The sequence below is a fragment of the Apostichopus japonicus genome, chromosome 8, assembly GCF_037975245.1.
Source record: "Apostichopus japonicus isolate 1M-3 chromosome 8, ASM3797524v1, whole genome shotgun sequence".
In the NCBI taxonomy this organism is placed as follows: domain Eukaryota; kingdom Metazoa; phylum Echinodermata; class Holothuroidea; order Aspidochirotida; family Stichopodidae; genus Apostichopus; species Apostichopus japonicus.
Genome location: NC_092568.1, coordinates 16,462,214 through 16,483,844, shown reverse-complemented (window position 1 = coordinate 16,483,844; position 21,631 = coordinate 16,462,214). Strand labels below are relative to the sequence as shown.

General features: G+C 37.3%; 2 protein-coding genes across 3 annotated transcripts; both read left to right on the top strand.

Moving 5' to 3' along the window:
* Positions 1–123: 123 nt before the first annotated feature.
* On the top strand, positions 124–8,150 carry LOC139970752 (uncharacterized). Of its 2 annotated transcripts, none has more exons than XM_071976712.1 (5): positions 124–308; positions 3,975–4,488; positions 4,603–4,698; positions 5,135–5,270; positions 6,092–8,150. In XM_071976712.1, exons 1-5 carry the CDS (start codon positions 228–230, stop codon positions 7,971–7,973), a joined length of 2,709 nt encoding a protein of 902 aa, XP_071832813.1. In that variant the 5' UTR covers positions 124–227; the 3' UTR covers positions 7,974–8,150. The 2 variants fall into 2 exon arrangements, with proteins under 2 accessions (XP_071832813.1, XP_071832812.1); XM_071976711.1 differs by lacking the exon at positions 124–308 and adding an exon at positions 1,885–2,119 and having other exon boundaries at positions 6,092–8,149.
* A 1,666-nt stretch (positions 8,151–9,816) lies between these two features.
* LOC139970736 (uncharacterized) lies at positions 9,817–20,993 on the top strand. The gene is made up of 13 exons (XM_071976689.1): positions 9,817–9,976; positions 10,375–10,529; positions 10,947–11,023; positions 11,860–11,982; positions 12,420–12,497; positions 12,767–12,860; positions 13,749–13,834; positions 14,168–14,367; positions 17,308–17,410; positions 17,743–17,867; positions 18,199–18,313; positions 19,007–19,050; positions 19,315–20,993. Exons 1-13 carry the CDS (start codon positions 9,892–9,894, stop codon positions 20,217–20,219), a joined length of 2,190 nt encoding a protein of 729 aa, XP_071832790.1. The 5' UTR covers positions 9,817–9,891; the 3' UTR covers positions 20,220–20,993.
* The last annotated feature ends 638 nt before the right edge of the window (positions 20,994–21,631 follow it).

Below are 21,631 nucleotides of genomic sequence, written 5' to 3'. Positions count from 1 at the left end.
TCAGACTTTACAGCTCAACTAACGGAAACAGCTGCCTGGATATGAAGTGATGCAACCGGAAGCAAACACGTCGAGGTCCTGGCAAGGGGATTACCAAGGGACTAGTTTTAAAGTGACAGGTCCAACAATTGACAATTGGGAAACATGCTTGAACCAGGATACTGTCTATAAAATAGGGACAAAAATGACATCCAGCGCCCGTGTGGAGACGGGACGGAATTTGGCACATGGCGGTGAAAGGGAAAGGATATACGTTGATCCAATTGCAGGGGTGTCTTGTTTCGGTAAGGTGGTTAGATGAAAAATATGTAAGTTTCCATCTTTTTAACTACATTTGTGTAGACTTTGCGTCCGTGCGTGTTATAAGATGTTAGCCATATGATCGAATGTTTGGGGACAGGGGGAGAATTACAGGCACCGTGTCTTCATCATCCAAGTGGCTACGGCGCCCTGTGCAAATTAACTATATATGATCAAACATTTATCCATACTGTACATGGTAGGTATATACGCAGGTATTTCATATCTCGATTGATCCAAATGGCGATGTTGTGTTTTCATTAGAGACGGCAAACAAGTGCCATAAGATGCAAACCGATTTGAGACTAAATGTATCATCACTGAATCAAAGTTAACTTGTTCAGAGTGATCGCATTTTATGTTTAGTATATATATCTGAGAAGCAGACCACGCCATGCTATATACATGGCCTGACCAGTATCATATATAGGCCTTTATCATTTATCATTCTTTTATTCATTTTGGCCGTACCCGTTTCGTCAATCAATCAAAGCTTACACTCTCCGCTTTGGCTCGGACAAGAAATGGTAAAATCTTAAAAACTGAAAAAAAGGCTCGTTTGACAGTTTTATATCTAAACTAAAAAATTTACACACTAGGCCTAGCTGGTAACAATGGACGGTCCTGGTGCTCTGTGTCTGGCCTATATCCAACGGTGAAATGTATGAAGTATGTGGCAAGGACTTAGCCACATATTTGTAATACAACAGCGATCAAATCTAATTTTTTCAGAGGTCAAATTTAAGCTTAGAGTTACATTGCTTCCTACAAAGGAATGTAAGCCTCGAACTTCAGGCTATATACAAACTTTATGCCACGGTGGATTCAGTGCCGTTAGAAGGAAAAACTTGAATTTCTTGCCAGTAAACATTAAAATATGTAGGCTACACATAAGTCGGGTGTAGCAATCGTCCGTCTAAAAATTGCATTATTTGCGTACCTAAAACGTACCGGGAAAATTATTATTGCTTATTATCAGAAAATATGTTTGCGCTGCTTTCATTAGTCTGCAGAGTAACGATGTGTGGTGTAATTCAAGAACATGTCCGTTGGGAATTTATTTTAGACAGTGGATTTGTAGCAATTTCACTTTTTTCACCAAGTGGCTAAAAATTATGAAATTGTATGCCTGGGTCTGATGTAAGGACGAATGGATCGAGAACTTCATTGCTGCAAAAACTTACTTGGCTTTAGGCTAAGGTGTACCTTACCTATTATTCAGAAAGAAAATATTTCTAATATTTTCATTAATACAATTTATGTAACAGTCAAATGTCTTGAGCCAAGGTGCTCAAGATCTTTGGCGCACACAAGAAGCTGACTTCATCATTGAGTGTATACGCGCGCGCTGCACACTGTGTAGCCTGCGATCTTTGTACACAGCATGTATCTCTGGCCCAAAGATGCACTATACAACATACCTGTGGGTAGGCGCGCGTTCTCGTATCTACGTGTAACGTGGATTGACCAATTACAAACTTCGATATATTCTACGCAATTATGGTATGTTGATCTCTGATTGGATGAAACTGTATCTGTGACGTCACACGCGAACAGTTAAAAGATTGCTTGCCAACAACATATGCATAGATTCATATGCTGACCGGTTCATCATTAATATAAATCGTTTACAAGACTCTCAATACCAGTTTACCTATATCGAAGTGAAATGGTTCGCATTTTCTTCTTCGGAGCTGCTTGTGTTTTGTTCTGTTTGGTTGCACGAACTATCATTGATGTGGATTTACACGTTAATTCGGAAAGTGTTGGGATTTTTGCTGAAGTAAATGCATCTGAAATCGTCAACAGTCTCAACCTGGTAAGGAATTAAACGTTACGCGTTTATCTACAACTACTATCATAAAGGCTAATGGACGCATTCATATCAATATTCCGTATCAAGACCATTTCAGTCTCGACTATATCGCACAAACAAACGCAAACGTATGGTATTCAATTCACAGAATGTTGTAATCGAGAGTTCCAGGCTAAGTAAGGTTAACATAGTGTAAAAGGAATTACAGAAACTTAAGACTTAAAGCATACAATTATTAGTTGATATGATGTGGACCGTTTAACATCACTGATATCAATCCACGTGGTATCATATAACACGATTAATTTTTCAGGAATGACCATTAGAGTGACTGGATAATGTAGTCTAAGACACAAATGACAAGATCAGTTCCTCAGATGCAACACATGTTATTAATGTGTAACAAATTTGTCAGTGGAAAATGGTGTTGAATGTATCCGAGTGTGCTCTGTTGTTTTAAATGGAGTATATGAAAAAACAAGCGACTTGTTGGAATTTATGAAACAGCGGATTAACAGTAACATTAAGTCAAGCACTGAGGAGCCAACGTCATCATCAATTTATCCAAGTTAATTGAGCAAAGGCTTGGTACATTTTAAAGGTGATTATCTTGAATATCGCAATAGCTAAAAATTATTATCCCGCCCCCCCCCGGCCCCCTCCAACTTCTTTCAAAAAAAAAATAAGTATTCATATTAAAAACAGTCCAGAAGTTTTCGCATATCAATGATAGCAAAATGTAATACAAAAAAACTTGACCAAAGACAGATTCACTTTGTCCAGACAGTCCAAATTAGAGTTCCTTCATAAAGGAACTCTAGTCCAAATGATATATAGTAATGAGCTTGTTTCCTATACGCTTGAAATGTAGTGTCACTAATTATGTCGTATTGTGACTTACAACGGCCGATTAGAGAAGTCAAGTGAAATACAATAAGCTAAATGAATATAAGTATCGTACTACTTCACGTTTTGTATAGCTCAGTCGGAGCAAATTTAAAAAGTTTGGCCGCATAAGCATGTGTTCAACTATACTATGTAATAACACCGCAATGCGCTTTTTTCAGTTATCGGCAAATTCCAGAACTTTGTATTTCATGAAAGGATTAGTAATTTAAATGTTTGGAGTGAAAAATGGTTGATGTAATCCATTTAGTGTTTGAATACTCAGCATTTTCAGACAAGAGAGATATTCATATATCCAGTACTACAGGCTGAATCCCATCACATATAAAAGTCTCTTTTCAAACTAAAACTAAGAATGTTTTGCGTCTTTGTCGTGAAATTATAAAAAGCATTAAGTACTGAGTACTCTTATCTTGTTGACTTATACAGGGTTAGGCAACTGTTTCATATTCCTTCTTACCTTTCTCCGTACCTTATGTAATGATTTTTTCTTGTCCTGGGAGCATCAAAACAATAAAATAAACTGAAACTGAAAAACCAAAAGGCTTAAAGCCCTACCCCCCCCCACACTTCCCTATCTCACCCTACCGATAATATCTCCATGTCTATAGTTAACAAGGAAATTTTTGTATAAATGACTTCTTTTGGTCATCGTTTAGATAATCTCTGGTTTTCTAAAAGATAGGAATCTATAATTGCTGCATGATCTGACGTTGAGCTTCAAGACCTGTCTGTCTGTTATCAGGAAGAGAAATAGTTTGTGTGTGTGTATGTGATACTACCTTGATGTGTCTACAAATACTCACTTTCCTCGCCCTTGTACTCAATGTTTTAATTGATAATCCCATGTGGCGTTGTTGTATTAAATATATGAATAATGCGTGCTTGCATTTTGAACATATGCTTCATCTTTCATATTTTTATAGATTTTTTTTATCTTCTCTTCTCACAGTTCACACAAACACAGCATCGGTACACCAAATACTGTATGGACTCTTCCGGACTCGACAGCGACAGAAAGAGTAAAGGAAACTTGTCTCTCACAAATCTGACGAATATTGACGATGAATATTCAGAGCTTGAGAGTGATCATGTGACTACTGGAGCAAACACTGAGCACCTCTTATCATCCCTCGTCTACTGCATGATTGACCAATACCACAAAGTTAACCACCGAGTCCAGCGAATAAGTAGAGAAGCATTCGTGGATCTACATTCATGGACGAAGTACATCTTTGACATCCTTTCATCAGCGGTGGACGAGTTGCTAGTCTTTCAAAGAGAATTCATCTCCTTCGTTTATCAAGTCTTCTTCGGTATGCTTAGTTACTTCGAGCAGATTCCAACTGAGAACTCAATGGATTATCAATGGAATATGACTTGCCCAACTACTACCAAGAATGATCGACTGAAGGACGCCCTCTCTGATCTTCAAATGACCACCTTGCTGTTTGTACTTACTTGTGGTAAGTCTTGGTGTTTTCATCTCATAATATCATAAGACTGTTGTCACATTGAATTACATAACTATTTAAACTTGATTAGTTGTTATTCTAATTATTTATGTTCTTTTATTTCAGGTATAATCATCCAGACCGTGCTGCATACATACATGAGGCGACTCTCGAACAGAAATCATGATCCAAATGAACACCTTCCCGCCCTCTATGATAATGGTAAGAATTATTCTTAGGCTGCGACTTCTGTAGAATTATAGGTACCCTCATTGTGTAATTTAGTCAGTTGTTAAGTTGATTTGCAAGCGAAGAACCATCATCTTAACTTTAATTGTTTATATATGTACATCATACCTCCTTAATTGTTAACAGCAGTTATCGTCTTCCCGGCAATGTCACATAATTATTTCAAAGCTGGTCAGTATATTCGTTAATAACAAAACTTAAGTAAATGAATTCTTCATTAAGAGGCCAACCAAATAATCACTGGTTGAATTTCTTTACACGGTCTAGTTACTTCGGTTAGTGCAGCTAATCTGTCTACGTTACATGTCTTAAGCTAACTTTATATCTTGGCCATTCCTCTCCATCCAATTATTCATTTGCAGATACAAAATCAGATTATACAAACATATTCCTTTTCAACTCCCTTTAGCTGACGGTGGCATTCCTAAGGACAAGAACATCGAACAGAACAGGATATGTAGAACTGTTCAGCTATTGCCATGGGGATCTACCTCGTTTGACACTCGTGCACTTGAAGAAAACATCGGTCATAAAATCCGGCAGAGGTAAATCCATGCAATGATGAATAATAGTGGCAAACAAAATAAACAAAATAACTAACATTTGCAAGCAACTCATTGGCATTTTCTTTCCTTGCAAAGTATAAATTAAAGACGACTTACTAATATTCCTCTCTATCCTCCCAATATGTGAACCTTAATCATAGTTCCACTGTGATAACTATATGGGAGAAACAGGGAAGTTATAAATGTAAAGATTAAGATAAAAGGATGCCCCCCCCCCTCTCCCCCTTCATGGAACTCCCTCTCAGTAAATTTTCTAAACTGGACTTAACTTAAATTAGGTGGAGAAATTAATCATATTGTAGTGTGATGGCGTTGGTCATCATATATGTCGCCCTCTATTTATTCAGGCTACATGTCAACGTTTTTAGCCACATGTGCTTTCCATGTGGACAGTGACGTAATACATATCACGTGACGTCTGTCCATCATATAAGGTGGATCAATCTCGAGACCTCGTTTGTAACCATTTTCGTTTAAGTACATGTTTTCTATTTATTATTGAGGGCTTCGTGCCGATGTATTGTGGCTGATTGTAGTAATAGATTACGAAATCTCAGAGTTCGTTCTTTACTCGTTTATCTATGTGTTATATTCTCTGCATGTAATAGCGAGGTTCAAAGCTCGTCGCTACTAACACACAACCATCCAAACCGAATTGTTTCCATACCACCACCATTCCTCTGTAGGGAATATTTAGGCACCCCCTGAATCTTAGACTGAGTAAATGTTACAGTATTATCAAACGATTAGTGTGTAGCTTTTCAACGATTGTAAAATATTACTTATCTATTGTTTCCTAGACGTTTCCTACACCCAACTCGTTATTCACCAACAATAACAATTGACCATGGTGCCAGGAGTATCAAAGATGTATTTCGTCATGAGTCTTCGTCATCTGTCTACACCACCTCCATCGTCACAACCTCTAGTGTGCTATCTTCACCAACTGTTACCACCTCCAGTCGGTCATCTTCACCCATAGTCAGCAGTTTCAGTCGGTTGCCCCCAGTTCTGTGTCATTCGTCATTCTTCACTGTCACGCCAGACGTCATCTGCGGCTTGAATAATAGAAAGAGATCTGCACACAACCGACCAGACGAGATCAGTACCTCTACATCTGCTTCCAACCATGAATCGACCCTTGGTGGTACGAGCACGAAATACGGCGGCCCAAACAGAAACGAAGCACGCATTCTTGTGTTACCATCGGTTACTGATACCACTTCAAGATTGTCGCTTTCCTCCAGTGGCTCGACTTCCAGCCTGCTGTCTTTATCAATTATCAGTCAAGAGGACTACACAGCACCATCTGTTGATGATGTCATGGCATTTGACAGCCTTTACTCAGAGACCGAAGCAAACGAAGATCCATTTGAAGATGACTCCTACCATCTCGAGCTACTGTTTCCATCATCCGATGATAGCCTCTACTCTACGATCCAAGAGAACGACATTCCACGCAATAATGGAGCATACGCCATTGACTTACCATTGGAGTTTGATAACTTCTGCACTGTATCGCCTCCCTCCAGTGACTCGAGTTCTAGCCTGCTGTCTTCATCAATTATTAGTCAAGAGGACTACATAGCACCATCTGTTGATGATGTCATGGCAATTGACAGCCTTTACTCAGAGGCTGAAGTAAACGAAGATCCATTTGAAGATGACTCCTACCATCTCGAGCTACTGTTTCCATCATCCGATGATAGCCTCTACTCTACGATCCAAGAGAACGACATTCCACGCAATAATGGAGCATACGCCATTGACTTACCATTGGAGTTTGATAACTTCTGCACTGTATCGCCTCCCTCCAGTGACTCGAGTTCCAGATTGGTATCTCCCTCCAGTTCTTCATCGCTTTTAACTCAAGAGGACTACGTGGATCCATTTGCTGATGATATATTTGCATCTGACAGGTCTAACACCCAGTCACAGGCAGACGAAAGCAGTCCATTTGACTTTGAGGCATCCTGGGACTCAGAGACCGATGAAGATGAAGTGTCCCATTACGGTAATCCTTACCACCTTGAATTACCATTTGCAAACTCGTTTGGTAGCGCTGAATTCACGCAGATGTACGACATTCCACACAGCCATGAACCTCGCAGATTGGATTTACCATTCGGGTTTGAGAACATCTCAACCATCTCCAGCCTGAGCAGTTCATCCAGTGACATCACCTCCAGCCTGGCATCCTCTTCGTCTACTTCATCGATCAGTAGTGAAGATGACGTCATCGATGACGTCAATAATCATGACATTCTGATGAGCTCTGGCGGGTCTACCTACCAGCCAACTGAGTACTCCTCTTTTGAGTATTCTACCGGCTTAACGACTGATGAAGACGAAGATCCATTTAACGACGACTCCTACCACCTGGAGTTACTGTTTCCATCCTGCGATGGTAGCCTTGACTCTGCAGTGATACAGGCTAATGACGTTCCAAACAGAAATAGAGCCTGCACCCTTGAGTTACCACTGGCAACTGACTATATCATCCGTCCTCTTCGACATAACCATATCGTTGAAACCGCCAACCGCAGTAACGACCTTCGCACCGAGATAACCGAACAACTCACCGGCACTGGAAGTCTTCCAAACGGTCTCCGGTACCCGAATCTCGAAGAAACCTTGTTTTTCCTCACAATAACTTTTATACAAAATCGTTTCTTCAATTAAATTTTTGTCTGCTATATATTTAAACAAAATGTTATAAAAAACAAGATTTCCAAATTGCTAAAATACTATTAAAAAACATTCTTTCTAAACTGCTAAAATGCTTTTGATGATGACTGATATTGAAATAAATAACTAAAAATAAAGAAAAAGTAAATAAAAAACTATAAATAAAGAATAAGTAAATAAAACACTATAAAAAACTAAATCCTTTGCTTGAGAGAAATTAGTTTGTTTGCATGGGTGTGTATGTGTGTTTGGAATGATGGTTAAGCAATTTCCCAGTAACATCACCAGTTATAGAAGAGTATGTACTTCATCTAAATATTCTATAATCATAACATGCTGGAATTGCATATTCTTAAGGTTCTGTGATACTATATTTAACAAAGGCTATTTGGTTCATATTTGCAATGAAATCAGAATAGCGACTCGAGCCTCAACCTCTAACCACTCTCGCCTTTATTCTGCTATATGTAAATGTATATAGCTATAAGCTCATGTTGTAAAGAATTGAAAGAACAAGAAGATGTCTCCTGCCCCCCCCCCTCCGCACCCCCGGTCCCCCCCCCCCCCCGGTAAGATCCATATGTGGGAATACCAATCGAATTATTTGTACGTTTGCAAACAATTGTCATTACGTCGTTACATCTTATACAGTTAGTTAAGCTATCGAAATGTATGAAAGGACCGAACTTGAACAAAAGTTCTTTGGGAAGTGACCTCACACGAATAATCGCATGAGTTACTGCATGGAATTCAGTTATTTTGAGATTGTGAACCAGAACCATTCAGCTGGTGTATGTTATGACGGAGGAAGTGAAAGTTGTGACTAATCAGACACATGCATGAGCCGATTAAAAAACACCTTGGATATAAGCCGAGTTTGAAGAATTGCTCTAACGATATCAGTGTATTAGTATCTGAACTAATTGATAGTTAATATTAAGTTGTAACCGGCGCAACAAAGACCCCAATCGGAATATAAAATACCGCACCAGCTAGAATATATTACTACCGGTGATGAAACTAATGCTATCATTATCACCTAGAAATCCAAGTTTGGTGGATGTTGAGTGGATGTAGGAATGCTAGTAAACACCACTATATAGGAACGCTAAATGCTACTTCGCTACCCGATTGATGATTTCATGAGTTACCGTATGACCAAAGAAAACGATTAAAACTAAACATACTAAACGCGTATGTCGTAAGTACAGCGTACTATGTAATTTGGCGATGGACTGTTAATTGGAGTACAATTTCCAAATCTATAAAGACCATTGTTCATCCACATTATCACCTCTGTCACGTGATTGAATAACACTCAAGGCTACCTCTATGATGATAACTTCGGAACTTAAGCCGTCACAGCATTCCAGTCCAAACTCTCTACTTTATGGTAGGCTATGGCTTTCATTACAGTATGACTATTCTTTAAATTTAGAAGCTATGAAAGTACATACGGTCACCTCTGAGAATTAATAACATTATTATTGTTTGGGAGGGGAGGAGGTAGGATGGTCGGTTTGATCTTTCATCTATTTTGCAAGGTTCTAATATTTCTCACTCATGGTCCCCATGTGCTCAGATTTATGCACACAATTAGGGTATTACTCAGATCTTCACCGTTTACCACGGTGGCGTAAAAAGGACACCACATTACATCCATATACGTTGCGTATAAAAAAAGGTCAAAATCTATTACTGTTTTCCAAAGTTTTATCGGGTTTGGATAGATTATAGTAAGTGTGCAAAACACTTTTTTATATATAGATTTTTGACGTTTTGTAATGTGTGTACGTCGTCAATGTACTTGTTTCTTCTACGCTTCCGTACGTCGCCCCTCCGCCCAAGTTAGATACAGAATTACATGATGAATGAGTTTACATTGAAGAATATCTTCAACTTTTGAAGCAAGATGGCGACCCCCATCTGGAATCAGAGGAATTTGACGAGTCCACCAATCGTCCATTTACCTGTGTCATTTACCCTCAGTGAAAATGGTTTGTGTTTGATCTAAGCTTTTTAAACACCCGCTTAGTGTAGTTCAATATTTTTGCGTAACTAAGCCTAGGCCTAGTCTACATGAAGTTTATTATGAAAACGAGCACAACCTTGCTGCCATTAATATGCTAGTTGCTACTCAGCGTGTACTTCGGTAATACTAGTACTACTAGTAGTACTGTACTTATAAGGACTAGGCATAGCCCAGGCTAATATTGTGGTACTGTTTATGCCCAATAAAATAATAAACCTATTCAGTGGAAGTGAAACCGAGATTGACATATTGTGATCAAACAGTGAAATAGCCTTTGTTTTTATTTCATCCACCCAGATTTCTCTGGGATCAATTTACTGTACCTCAAATGCAAATAGTATATATTTCCATTTATGTTTTTAGTTACCCTTCAGAAGTATCAGGCAATCCTTACAGATATGAAAGCAGAGCTCAGACTCCTCAACGTCATGCAGAAAGAAGCTTGGATCTTTCATCGAATTCTCTCCAAATGTGAAGAATCTGAGAAGAACATGAAATGGTTTCGTGAGTGTAAAGCGGTGAGAAGTAACTAGAAAAAGAGAGATAATAATTTGAGTTATCAGGAGAACATCTCATTGAAAGTCTGGTAAAGTTATGAAATATGGCATAAATCACAGATGCACTACCTTTTCCTTCAATGAAAATTAGAGGAATGCCATTGATCAAAAAAGACATTTGAGCTTGTTACATTCAGACAAGTAAAAGAACATTGAATTATTTGAAGAAAATTTACTGGATTAATTTTCATTAGACTACATGAGTACGTTGTACAACACAATGTTGTAAGAGTAATGATAACTGCCTTATGGTTCTTCCTTCTTGAAAATATGGTAAAAGCATTTATTACATGTATGAACCACTGGAAGAAACCATCATCCATGTAATATTAACAATAACATACAGTGACTAACTTGTTTTTTTTCTCTCTCATTTAGATTTTGAATTGTTTTGATCGTCTAAGAAAGATGAAGATTGAAGATATCACTGCTGCTATGCAACCGCTGACTGATAAGTGAGTATACTCCTCCTTACGATAATGTCATAATTTGGGCATGTGTTGACGTCAAGAAATAAATTGTGCACAGCACCAAATATCCTACAAGATACATTTTCTTTGCACACTTCAAACTTTACATGTCAAACCACAAACATTTTAAGCACTACAGCAAGATTTTTTGTATGAACCATGTTTTTCTCTTTTCTGTCATTTTTTTCTGTTAAAATTGTGAAAAGTTTCACCTGCTGGAGCATCAATAACCCACTGTGCCAGCAAACTTGATTATTTCGCTTGTAAGAGCTTTGCAGCCTACGTATTGATGTTGAAACTGTTCAATATATTCGTGATCAAAGTTACCAAGTTGTTATTATGTTAATTATGTTGCAACGGTAAAAGTGCTAATAGACCAGTACTATTGTAAATTGGATAAACTTGTGGCTATAAAAGTAATGAAACCTAGAAGTTGGAAGTAGGTGGGCTCGATCCCTGGCCGGCTAAACCTGGCTGTTTTCATCCAGGAAAGGCCTATAGTTTACCCATCTGAAATGGTACTCCAAATGAGCTGTGAAATAAATCTTGTCTTGCCCGTCAGTAAACGATTTATTATTTTCGTCATATGTTAAGCAAAGAATGTTTCAGGTCATTTATTGATGCTCTTTATATGTGTATTGAAATGATCTTGATATAGATAAGCCTACACTTGCTAGCTGTGTGCATCCTCTGGAACATAACCCTATTTATGACCAATCCAAGGCTAGGTTAAAGCATCGTTTTGATGCAAGACTAGAAAGATATTTTGCATGCTCAAAAGAATGGACATAAATTGCCATGTGCTTTATTCTTCCCTGCAGTGATAACTTACAAGGATCCAACCGTTGGCCAAGCTGTCAGATGTTGGAGTACTTCCTTGTCAGGCTTATTGGGTTTGCTGCCCTCTGTCAGTATATTTGGTCTAAGGGATATAAGACAAATCAGTAAGTCACCTTTGACATTTTTCTTGCAGATCTTTCCTTCGTATCATCGTTTTGAAATGTATCAAATAACTCATACCTCCCTCACCATCTGTTATTTAACTGGGAACGAAAAGCCTGGTCACTTTTTATATACTGATGTACTTTGTGGTCTAGTGAAGACATTTTGCTCTATTTTAGCAGTCAAATGAAAAACAAGACTATGTAGAAGCCTGCCTTTATGTTTGACAGATTGTGTTTGGTTCAAGGTGAAAAAAAAAAAAATTTAACATCTCAGATACAGACAAATCTTTTGCTGGCTTTGAGAATTGTTTATGGATGTTAAAATGAGTAGAATGTCAGTAAATTTTGACGGTATAAACTTTTGAAACAAATTCCTAAATTTGGCTATGTCTTGGCATGTTGTATAACATTTGCATCTTTGCATTCCTTTCTTTCAGACTGTTACTTCAAAACATAGAGAAAAATATCCTCTTCTTCCGGCACTTCTCCAAATTTGGTTGCATATCTCGGATGCAGTAAGTAAATTTCAAACGTCGAGCACAAGACGGATGTTGAACATCTGCGTATAGACAATCAGTTACGACCAACTGGACTGTCAAGTTAATACTAAATGGAACAATTATGTATCAATTACAATATAACACTCAATTGTTCAGAAAGTGTGTGTATTTGAAAAGTAGCTCTTCTCAGTTTTGTAATCTCAAATTAAGAATTTCCCATCGTAATCATTGAGAGGTTAACAGTTTTTCATTCATTCTCTATCGTTCTCTGATTCCAATAACAGGATTCTCTCAGAGCATCTTCTTGAGAAGTCTTGTCGCTGGTACACTGTCCTCTACCCGTGGTTGCAATGTCTACCAAAGCTAGAAGCTGATTGGGTAAGAACGTTAATGATTTATTTACATTTCACTTGTAAATTTGAACTGTAAATATCAACTAGAATGATTTTGTGAGGTAGCTCACTTGCTTACCTTTGGCATAGCTTGTATTCATTAAAAAATACTACCTAACTCCTGTCTGTAAATACAGAACATTTTTGTAATGAGAATACGTAGAAATGTGAAAACTGGTCTGTACTATCTGTTGTGATAATCTGGATGCACTACATACACTGACTTCAGTTGTATGCATCTTACACTAATGTAGTGCCTCAGGGTTATCTCACTAATTTCTGAGTTTTCAAGCAGTAGCACGATGATGCAAATGCTCCATTTCTTGTCCAATCAGAGTTTTGAATATTAAAAGAATTGTGATATTGTTGAAAAGGTTGAAAACTCCATTTAAAGAGCAAAACCAAGAAAGGCAAAAAGATCCACCAATGTCGATGTCTAATGTGACAATGGTAGAGTGTGTGATACCGACAAGATAGATTCAAGTAATCCAAAGTGATAGCTGAAAATCCCATCTCAATATCTTACTCCCTAGGGTATCTGTTTCTTTAAGGTAATCCATGAAAAGAACCCAACTTTACTTGAATTAACCTTCTTTTCACCTTGTGTGCCAAGTTTTGAGATGCTTTTGTCATTTCCCGGGTTTAACAGTCAATAATGTGAACCTCAATGACAGAATTCTTGAAGCTCTATGAAACAATGAATGCTGCTTTCATCTTAAACTAGTCATAATTCATTGTTTTCAGGTAATTTGGAAAGATATTTACTAGTTAGATTTTGAGGTAGTACTATATGAAAAACCAAAATAACCAAATGCTATTGTAGAGACTAATAGATTCAAGCACTTATCAGTGTATTTATTATTATCTTCAACAGCTACCGGAGGGAGCCACCCTACCTAATAGTGTAGAAGAAGCACTTGGCAGTAAACTGGTCGAACTCAGAAATATTGCCTCACAGAGGTGAGTCACGTTTATCTATCAAAGCATCAATGTTATTTCAGGACACAAGGCAGCATATGTGAAATACTGTCTGTTAATAAAAAGACAAAAGCATCAATTCTAGTATTAAACTTGCTCATGAAGATGTTCATATCAAGCAACCATCAGTTCATTAAGGGAAACTGTCTAATTAGTTTGCTGTGTCTGGCTCCGTTGCAATTCTTTAAATTTTTCTGTCAGCTTAATTAATTCTAGGAAAGATGGCTGCAAATTAGAAAGGCACTTCCACAACTAACTCTAAGTGGTTGCTTCATTCAACACACACAAAAATGGCTGCTATTACCTTTTTTTCAGGGGAACTAAGAAGGAAAATGTCAAGAAATCAATTCTAGACAAGATTTTCGGCATGAGAGATTCTGAAGATATGCTCCCCCAGTTGGTCTTGAAAGATGACGTGGTGTCCAAGAGTTCAGGGATGAAGAAAGAGGCAGAGAGCATGAAAAGTGTTGAGATGTCACTAGATGACATTTTCAATGGTCTTGTAGATCTATCAGGTGACATTCACAGTCTGACGTTTCTTTTTCGCTCTATAAAATTTGATAATTGTGCCCATTGGTCCCACTTGCCTCTTTTTTTTGGGGGGGGGGGGCAAATGGTCGAAATACTGTATGTCTTTTCAAGCGTGAATTGAAATCCTTGAACAATATTTGAGTATGTCTGGATTGTACTCAACTTGGCATAGTTCCAAAGACTAAATACAGAAGAATATTCAGACTGTCACCTACTTTTTAAGTGACAATGAGATACTCAAGAAAAGAAGGGTGGAGAATGTTTTGAAGAAAATCATGGTTTTGCTTTATTGGACCTAAAGTAGTAGTACTTGGTTAGCTTATGGAAGTTAACATGCTGGTTTAGTATAGAAAGTTGTGTGCAGAAAAAGTGAGCATTTCTTTTTTTATCGAGTCCGGTAGCATGGGTTTAGCAAACTCTAAACTTTGAGAATCTCAAACGGTATTATGGCAGGTATGTTGCTTGTACTGGATGAATCCTGTGGTATTGTACATACTCTGTTTTGGTTATATTTAGCTAGTTTTCTTTTTTTGGTTCCTTGCTTTTTGCAAAGCAAGGAACCTATGCGTTCAACTTGGCGTGTGTGTGTGTGTGTGTATGTGTGTGTGTATGTGTGTGTGTGTGTGTGTGTGTATGTGACGCTTGGCTTGTGTACACGATATCTCAATAAGGAAATTATGTATCATGATCAAACTTGTTGGGTGGATAGCCCATAGTGAGAGGAAGATCCCTATTGTTTTTGGTGCCCGCAAAGTTCACCAAAGGTCAGTTAGATGCCAAAAACCAATATATTAAAAACAGCAATAACTCCCATTGACAGGGTCCGACATGGTTGATATTTTGGGAGTAGTTGTGAATGGGGTAAGGGATTGTTTCCAAACATAACGGTTATGTGATCGAAGGTCAACAAAGGTCAATTAATGATAAAAAACTAGTATTTTTGCGATAACTTGAGAACGAAATGTCCGTTAGGTTTGGGAGTTGCTTCAGTGTCATCCAATTGTCGACCCGCATCTGGGTGACCCTTGACCTCAATTTGACCTCTGGTGACCTTTACGTGTTTTTGGGGATTTTTACAGTTTTGATGCTATTTTCAGATGTCAAAGGTACCTTCTGATCATAAATGTCAATAGGTTGACCCCGTGTGACCTTTATGTGCGAAGTGATATGGGGTCAAAGTTTTTCGGTCGGAGTTAGGATGGTTGTACAGACTTGTCGTTTTGTTTTTTGGAATCAGGAGATTAAACTACATCTGAAACCAAGGTCAAAAGGTCAAAGGTCACATTAGAAAAAATGTGCTTATTTTGGGAGGAAACGAGCAAAAAAGAAAATGTTTGGTTTTGATGCTAGATTTGGATATCAAAGGTACCCTCCGATCAAAAATGTCAATTGGTTGACACCCGTGTGACCTTGGTGTGCGAAGTTATATGAGGTCAAAGTTAATTTTCAGACATTTAATGCAACAACTCCCAGTTCCAAGGTGTGAGATGGTTGATATTTTTGGACAAGTTGCAAATGGTATAGGGGAATATTTTCAAACTTAACGGTCATGTGATCCGAGGTCACCAAAGGTCAATTAATGTTAAAAAACTAGTATTTTGGGGGTAGAAAATGGGCAAAGAAAAAAATGTTTGAATTTGTATAGTTTGATGCTCTATTTAGGTCTCATCAATCAATAATGTCAATAAGTTGACCCAAGGTGACCTTTGTATGTTAAGTTATATGAGGTCAAAGTTAATTTTCAGACATTTAGTGTAATAACTCCCAGTGCCAAGGTGTTACACAGTTGATATTTTGAGACAAGTTGCAAATGGTATAGGGGAATATTTTCAAACTTAACGGTCATGTGATCCGAGGTCACCAAAGGTCAATTAATGATAAAAAACTAGTATTTTTGCGATAACTTGAGAACAAATCGTCCTTTAGGGTTGGGAGTTGCTTCAATGTAATCCAATTATCGACCCGCATCTGGGTGATCCTTGACCTCAATTTGACCTCTGGTGACCTTTTCGTGTTTTGTGGATTTTTACAGTTTCGATGCTATTTTCAGATGTTAAAGGTACCTTCTGATCATAAATGTCAATGGGTTGACCCCTGTGTGACCTTCGTGTGCGAAGTTATATGAGGTCAAAGTTAATTTTCACACATTTAATGCAATAACTCCCAGTTCCAAGGTGTGACAAGGTTGATATATTTGGAGTAGTTGCAAGTGGTGTAGGGGAATATTTTCAAACTTAACGGTCATGTGATACAAGGTCACCAAAGGTCAATTAATGTTAAAAAAGTAGTATTTTGGGGGGAGAAAATGGGCAAAGAAAAAATGTTTTGAATTTTTACAGTCATGCTCTATTTAGGTCTCACTGATCAAAAATGTCAATTGGTTGACCTCAGGGTGACCTTTTGTGTGTGAAGTTATGTATACAAGTTTAAAGTTAATTTTTAGACATTTAATGCAATTAAATCTCAATGCCAAGGTGTGACATGGTTGATATTTTGGGACAAGTTGTGAATGGGGTGGTGGAACATTTTGAAACTTAAAGGTCATGTCATCTGAGGTCACCAATGTTATCATATCTGTTGACACGCTTGTAGGTCTCATATATTTCTTACATTTTCGATGCCATATTTAGATCTCAAAAGTGCCTTTTGATCAAAAATCCGATCACATATTGTGATCACAAAAGTGTTGGCTATAGTGTTGGTTACTTTATGGGAACATGTAGGACCACAATTACTAGGACTATTTGAGCCTAATCTTGCTTGATAATATTATGTGTATTTTCATATACCCCAAGCAAGGAACCACAGTGCCCTTGGGCTCTTGTTTTTTTTGGGGGGGGGGCATATAAAGCCTTCTGTGGCTTAGCCACTAATGTATAGATGTATTGAATAGTAACTGTATTTTTCTGGTCTTTTATTCACAGTCAAGAAAAGTTCAACATTATCAATGGTAAAACAGAAGGGTGAAGGAAGCAGAAGAGAAAAGTCAAAGACACTGGAAGACAATGATCAAATTACACCAAATATGTAAGAGACTCATTTCACTGGTTCCTTGTAAATTATATATCCTTTCTTTGTCACTCCAAGGGTGAGACCTTTGCCATGTTTCTTTAACACCAGAAATTTTGTTTGTAATATTGTTACTTTTTATTCACAAACTATCATCGCTGCATCAACTTTGAAGATACATGATCAAGATTAGAAAAAAAAGTAAAGCATTGTTATTAATTCAAGTCCACAAGCATTCCATAAGACATCTTTTGTATGTACCCTGTACATTGATACTCTGTACATTGATACTCGATGCAAAACGAACAGGCTGGTAATTATTACTTTAGCTATTCTGTCGCTGTTTGCAGGATATCAAAGGATGGAGAACTATCGACAAAGAATAACGGGCAAAATAGAGAAGATAAATTGAAGGAGACCCAGACCAGCTATTTCAAATCTGAAGTTGATGTCAACCAATCACAAGATCTTGGGGGTAAGCATTACATTTAACTGTCACAGGATTTGACGGTTTAATCTTTGTTCCTTTAGTAGCTTTGAGGGGGCTTCACTTTCTCATATGACCCTGAACAACCCTAAGAAGGATCTGGAAGTCTCTGATGTTCTGGTTCTTGAACTTTTCCTCAATTTCTCTATCAATCAGGTGACTGCATACAACATTTTAAGGCAAGGAAATCACAAAAGCCTTCTCGCTTTCTGGTTTTACGCTTATATTGGCATTTGTGTAAACATATGAGAAGTCGATTTGAAGTTGAACAGAGTTCTTGATCAAACAGGTTTTATGTACTCTTGTTTTGTGTTTGTAGTTCCAATCTCGAGGGAGGAACACCAGGAACAAACTAAGAGAAAGAAAAAGAAGAAAGAACTGAAAAGAAAGAGAAATGAAGATGATTTGTTTGGAGACAGTGATTTTCATAAAAGGTTTGTTGATTAAAGGAATAGAAACTTAATGTGAAGCCATATGAGTATTACATGTAAAGCAAGAACTTTGAAATTTAACTTTGTTGTATAGTATTCACCATACTTTTACAAGCTATATGCTGTAATGACTGAACGGGCATCCATGACAATGTGTATGTATGAAAGAATTTCTCTACGTATGTATTTGTATGTGTGTATGTATTTGTGTATTTGTATGTGTTTGTATGTGTCAATGCATTGATATGTATGTGTGTATGTGTGTGCATATGCGTGGATTGATGTGTGTGTGAATGCGTGCGTTTGTTTTTCTATCTGACCGAGCACTTGAACAAAAGAATTCCAGGTCCTCGGTTGTGATTTTTAAAGAATCACCACGTCCTCGGAAGAATTCTATTGTATGGGGTATTGTTAAGGTTAGGGTACGTGGATTTGAACAATGGAAAATACAATGGGGTTCTCGGTTGAAATGTAATACAAACATGTGTGTTTGTACGTGTGTGTGTGTTTATTATCAGTATTATTATTATTATTGTTACTATGTACATTCAGTACAACATTGCCCTTCTATTGTTCAATTAGATTTGAACACACAACTCTTCCCTCCTCCATACAATCTACCCCTATCCTTTACTTTCCTCAAATTCTGCAAAAGTGAATGGATTAACTACTGAACTTATCTTTCTCTCGTTTCAGGATGAAGGAACAGCCAATACAAAAGGAGGAAACTTTCATGCAAGGTTCGTGTGAAGGAAGTGTTACTATAACGAATAACGAAACAATTGTAATTAGCGATTTAACAGAGGCCAACTTTGCACACTGTTTAAGATTAAGAAATCTTGAAGATTTGAAAAGGCAAAATTAATTTCAAAATAGTGCCACTGATGGGAAGTAAATTATTACATTCAAGGTTAGTTTCTAGCCTGTACTTTGGAGAAGAAACTGATTTAATGCTATGATTATGTCATTTATAATAATGATCAATTCCCAATTTTAATTTCCAGATCATTTATTGAAGGGGGAACATGGAGGTCTCAAAGGTGAGAAAGCTATTGAACTGGTAAATATGGAGTTATTGACAGATGATCCCAGAGTTGAGGATGAGCAAACACAGCCAGCTAATATTGCCAAGAAGAAGAAAAAGAAAAAAAATAAACTGAGCAGCAATATTTCTAAGCAAGAACTATTTGATGAATGGTTAATGATGTCAGAAACTTTGAGTGGTTCAAATGCACCTACAGATGACTCTCATGGTGCCAAAAAGAAACTTAAAAGGTCTAAAGTAGGTACTGAACAAGCTGCAGATGAATGTGACCCTCTCAACAACCTTGGAATAAGAACTAGTCCACTTAATGGTAACAAAACGAGAAAGAGACAGAAAGCTGAATTGGGTTATGATGGGATAGGATTAAATTCTCCCGGAATGGAAAAGAGCACAGAGGTACCCTTAGGATCTGAGGCAGGAACAACTCCTGTGGTGGACTCAGATGTCATCTCGAAGAAGAGAAAGAAGAAACATTGGAAAAACATAGATACCGATGAAGAGGATAGGTTGAGTTTTCATCCTCAGCAGGCATCTGAGAAGACACTGATAGAGCATGAGATGCAGTCAGCAATTACAGTGAAACAAGAAACAGCTGCTCCGATGAAGAAGAAGACGAAGAAGAAGAAGAAGAATGTGAATCACTCTTCTCTTTATGATGAAAGTGAAAGAGCATCTTTGGAGGTAAAAAGACAGACGAACATTGCCGGTCCTTCGGGAGGAGCTGAGCAAGCTGGAAATAATAACAATGGACTAGATTTAAGATCAGCTGCTGAAATGAATGCCTTAGTGTTAAAGAGTAACATAACCAATGGTAACAAGAAGAAGAGAAGGAAAAAGAAGAAAAGGTTTATAATTGATATATAGGTAAATTATCTGAGAAAGGTTATACGATTGGTTAGTTAAAGATGCTGGAATGAAAGATTGAAGGGCTTGTGAAGTAATATATCATTTACAGTGTAAAAATTACAGGGCTGGAACATATATATAAGTTGTGTTCATTGATTACATACCTAGTATATGAAAATAGACAAATCCTTCTTACAAATTTGGATGGCATTTATTTGTTTGTTTTTTGGCAATAGATCTGGTCACTTGAAGTCAGTAATGGTCAACACTTTAAATCTTGTTTTACTGCTTAGTGTTCTTATTCAAAATTGGTATGGAATCACTATTAAGCCAACTGGCTTTCTGGTTTTAATTTCACGATTGTGTATTCTCTTTTGTACACAGTATCATATGCTTGTGTTAACTACCGACTGCATTCAACACATGGTCCACTTACATGCTTTAATTTGTAGCAAATTGTTTTTCTTAACAAGGTGCTACTGTTAGAGGAAAATTTGTTTTTCATCTATTTATGTCTTTAATTACAATGTGTATCTTCCGTTTTGTTAATCAGGTGCTCCGGTGTACTGACATTGTCAACAACAACAAAAATGGTTCCATGGTACAACCTATCTTGTTGTCACTTTGAATGGGTAGACCACAGTCATGATTCACAATGCATAATCCTTACTAAGAATGATATTTTAAAATAATGAAACAGTCTTGTCTTCCGGGGAACTCTGATATTTCTGTCTGTGTGTGAGAATTTAATATTTAAAAATCAAACAATGAGACAAAAAGAGTTAAACACTATTGCATCTTGTTCATGTTCTCTTTTATTCTTCTTGATACATGAGCCTGCGTTCAAATTTCAAGAGGCGAGCAAATCATGTGGCACAAGAGTTTACATTCCAGGTTTTGAATATTCATGTATAAAAAATAATTTGCTATCCAAATGAAATTTGACATTTACACCATGTTTCAATTTATGCCTCAATGACTATTGATCATTGAACTTGCATCATTACCCCCTCTCCCAGCATCACATCCACCCCCATGCTCCATCAGTAATAAATCAATTTTACAGGTATAGCAAGGAATTTTAAATTCTCCGACCATAAAATTAGATAAAACAATGCTTTTGTCTGATATTTGTAGCAATAATATTTCCCTTAATAGGTTACTGTACATGTACATCTTAAATACAAAGAAAATATTATCTTGGCAAATTGTGTCTCATTTTTTAAAAGAGACTGGCTTCATTAGGATGAATAAAATCTGGTAAATGTCTCTTGCAGCATAGATTTTAGTAAACCCATCGCACTTCCCTGTTACACTGTTAATTCAAAATTGTGGTACAAGCTTCTGTGGTCTGTATGTCAAATGTCTTAACATGAGATGGACATTTGGTGTGCATGACTGCAAAAACTCGATATGGAAAAGAATATTCA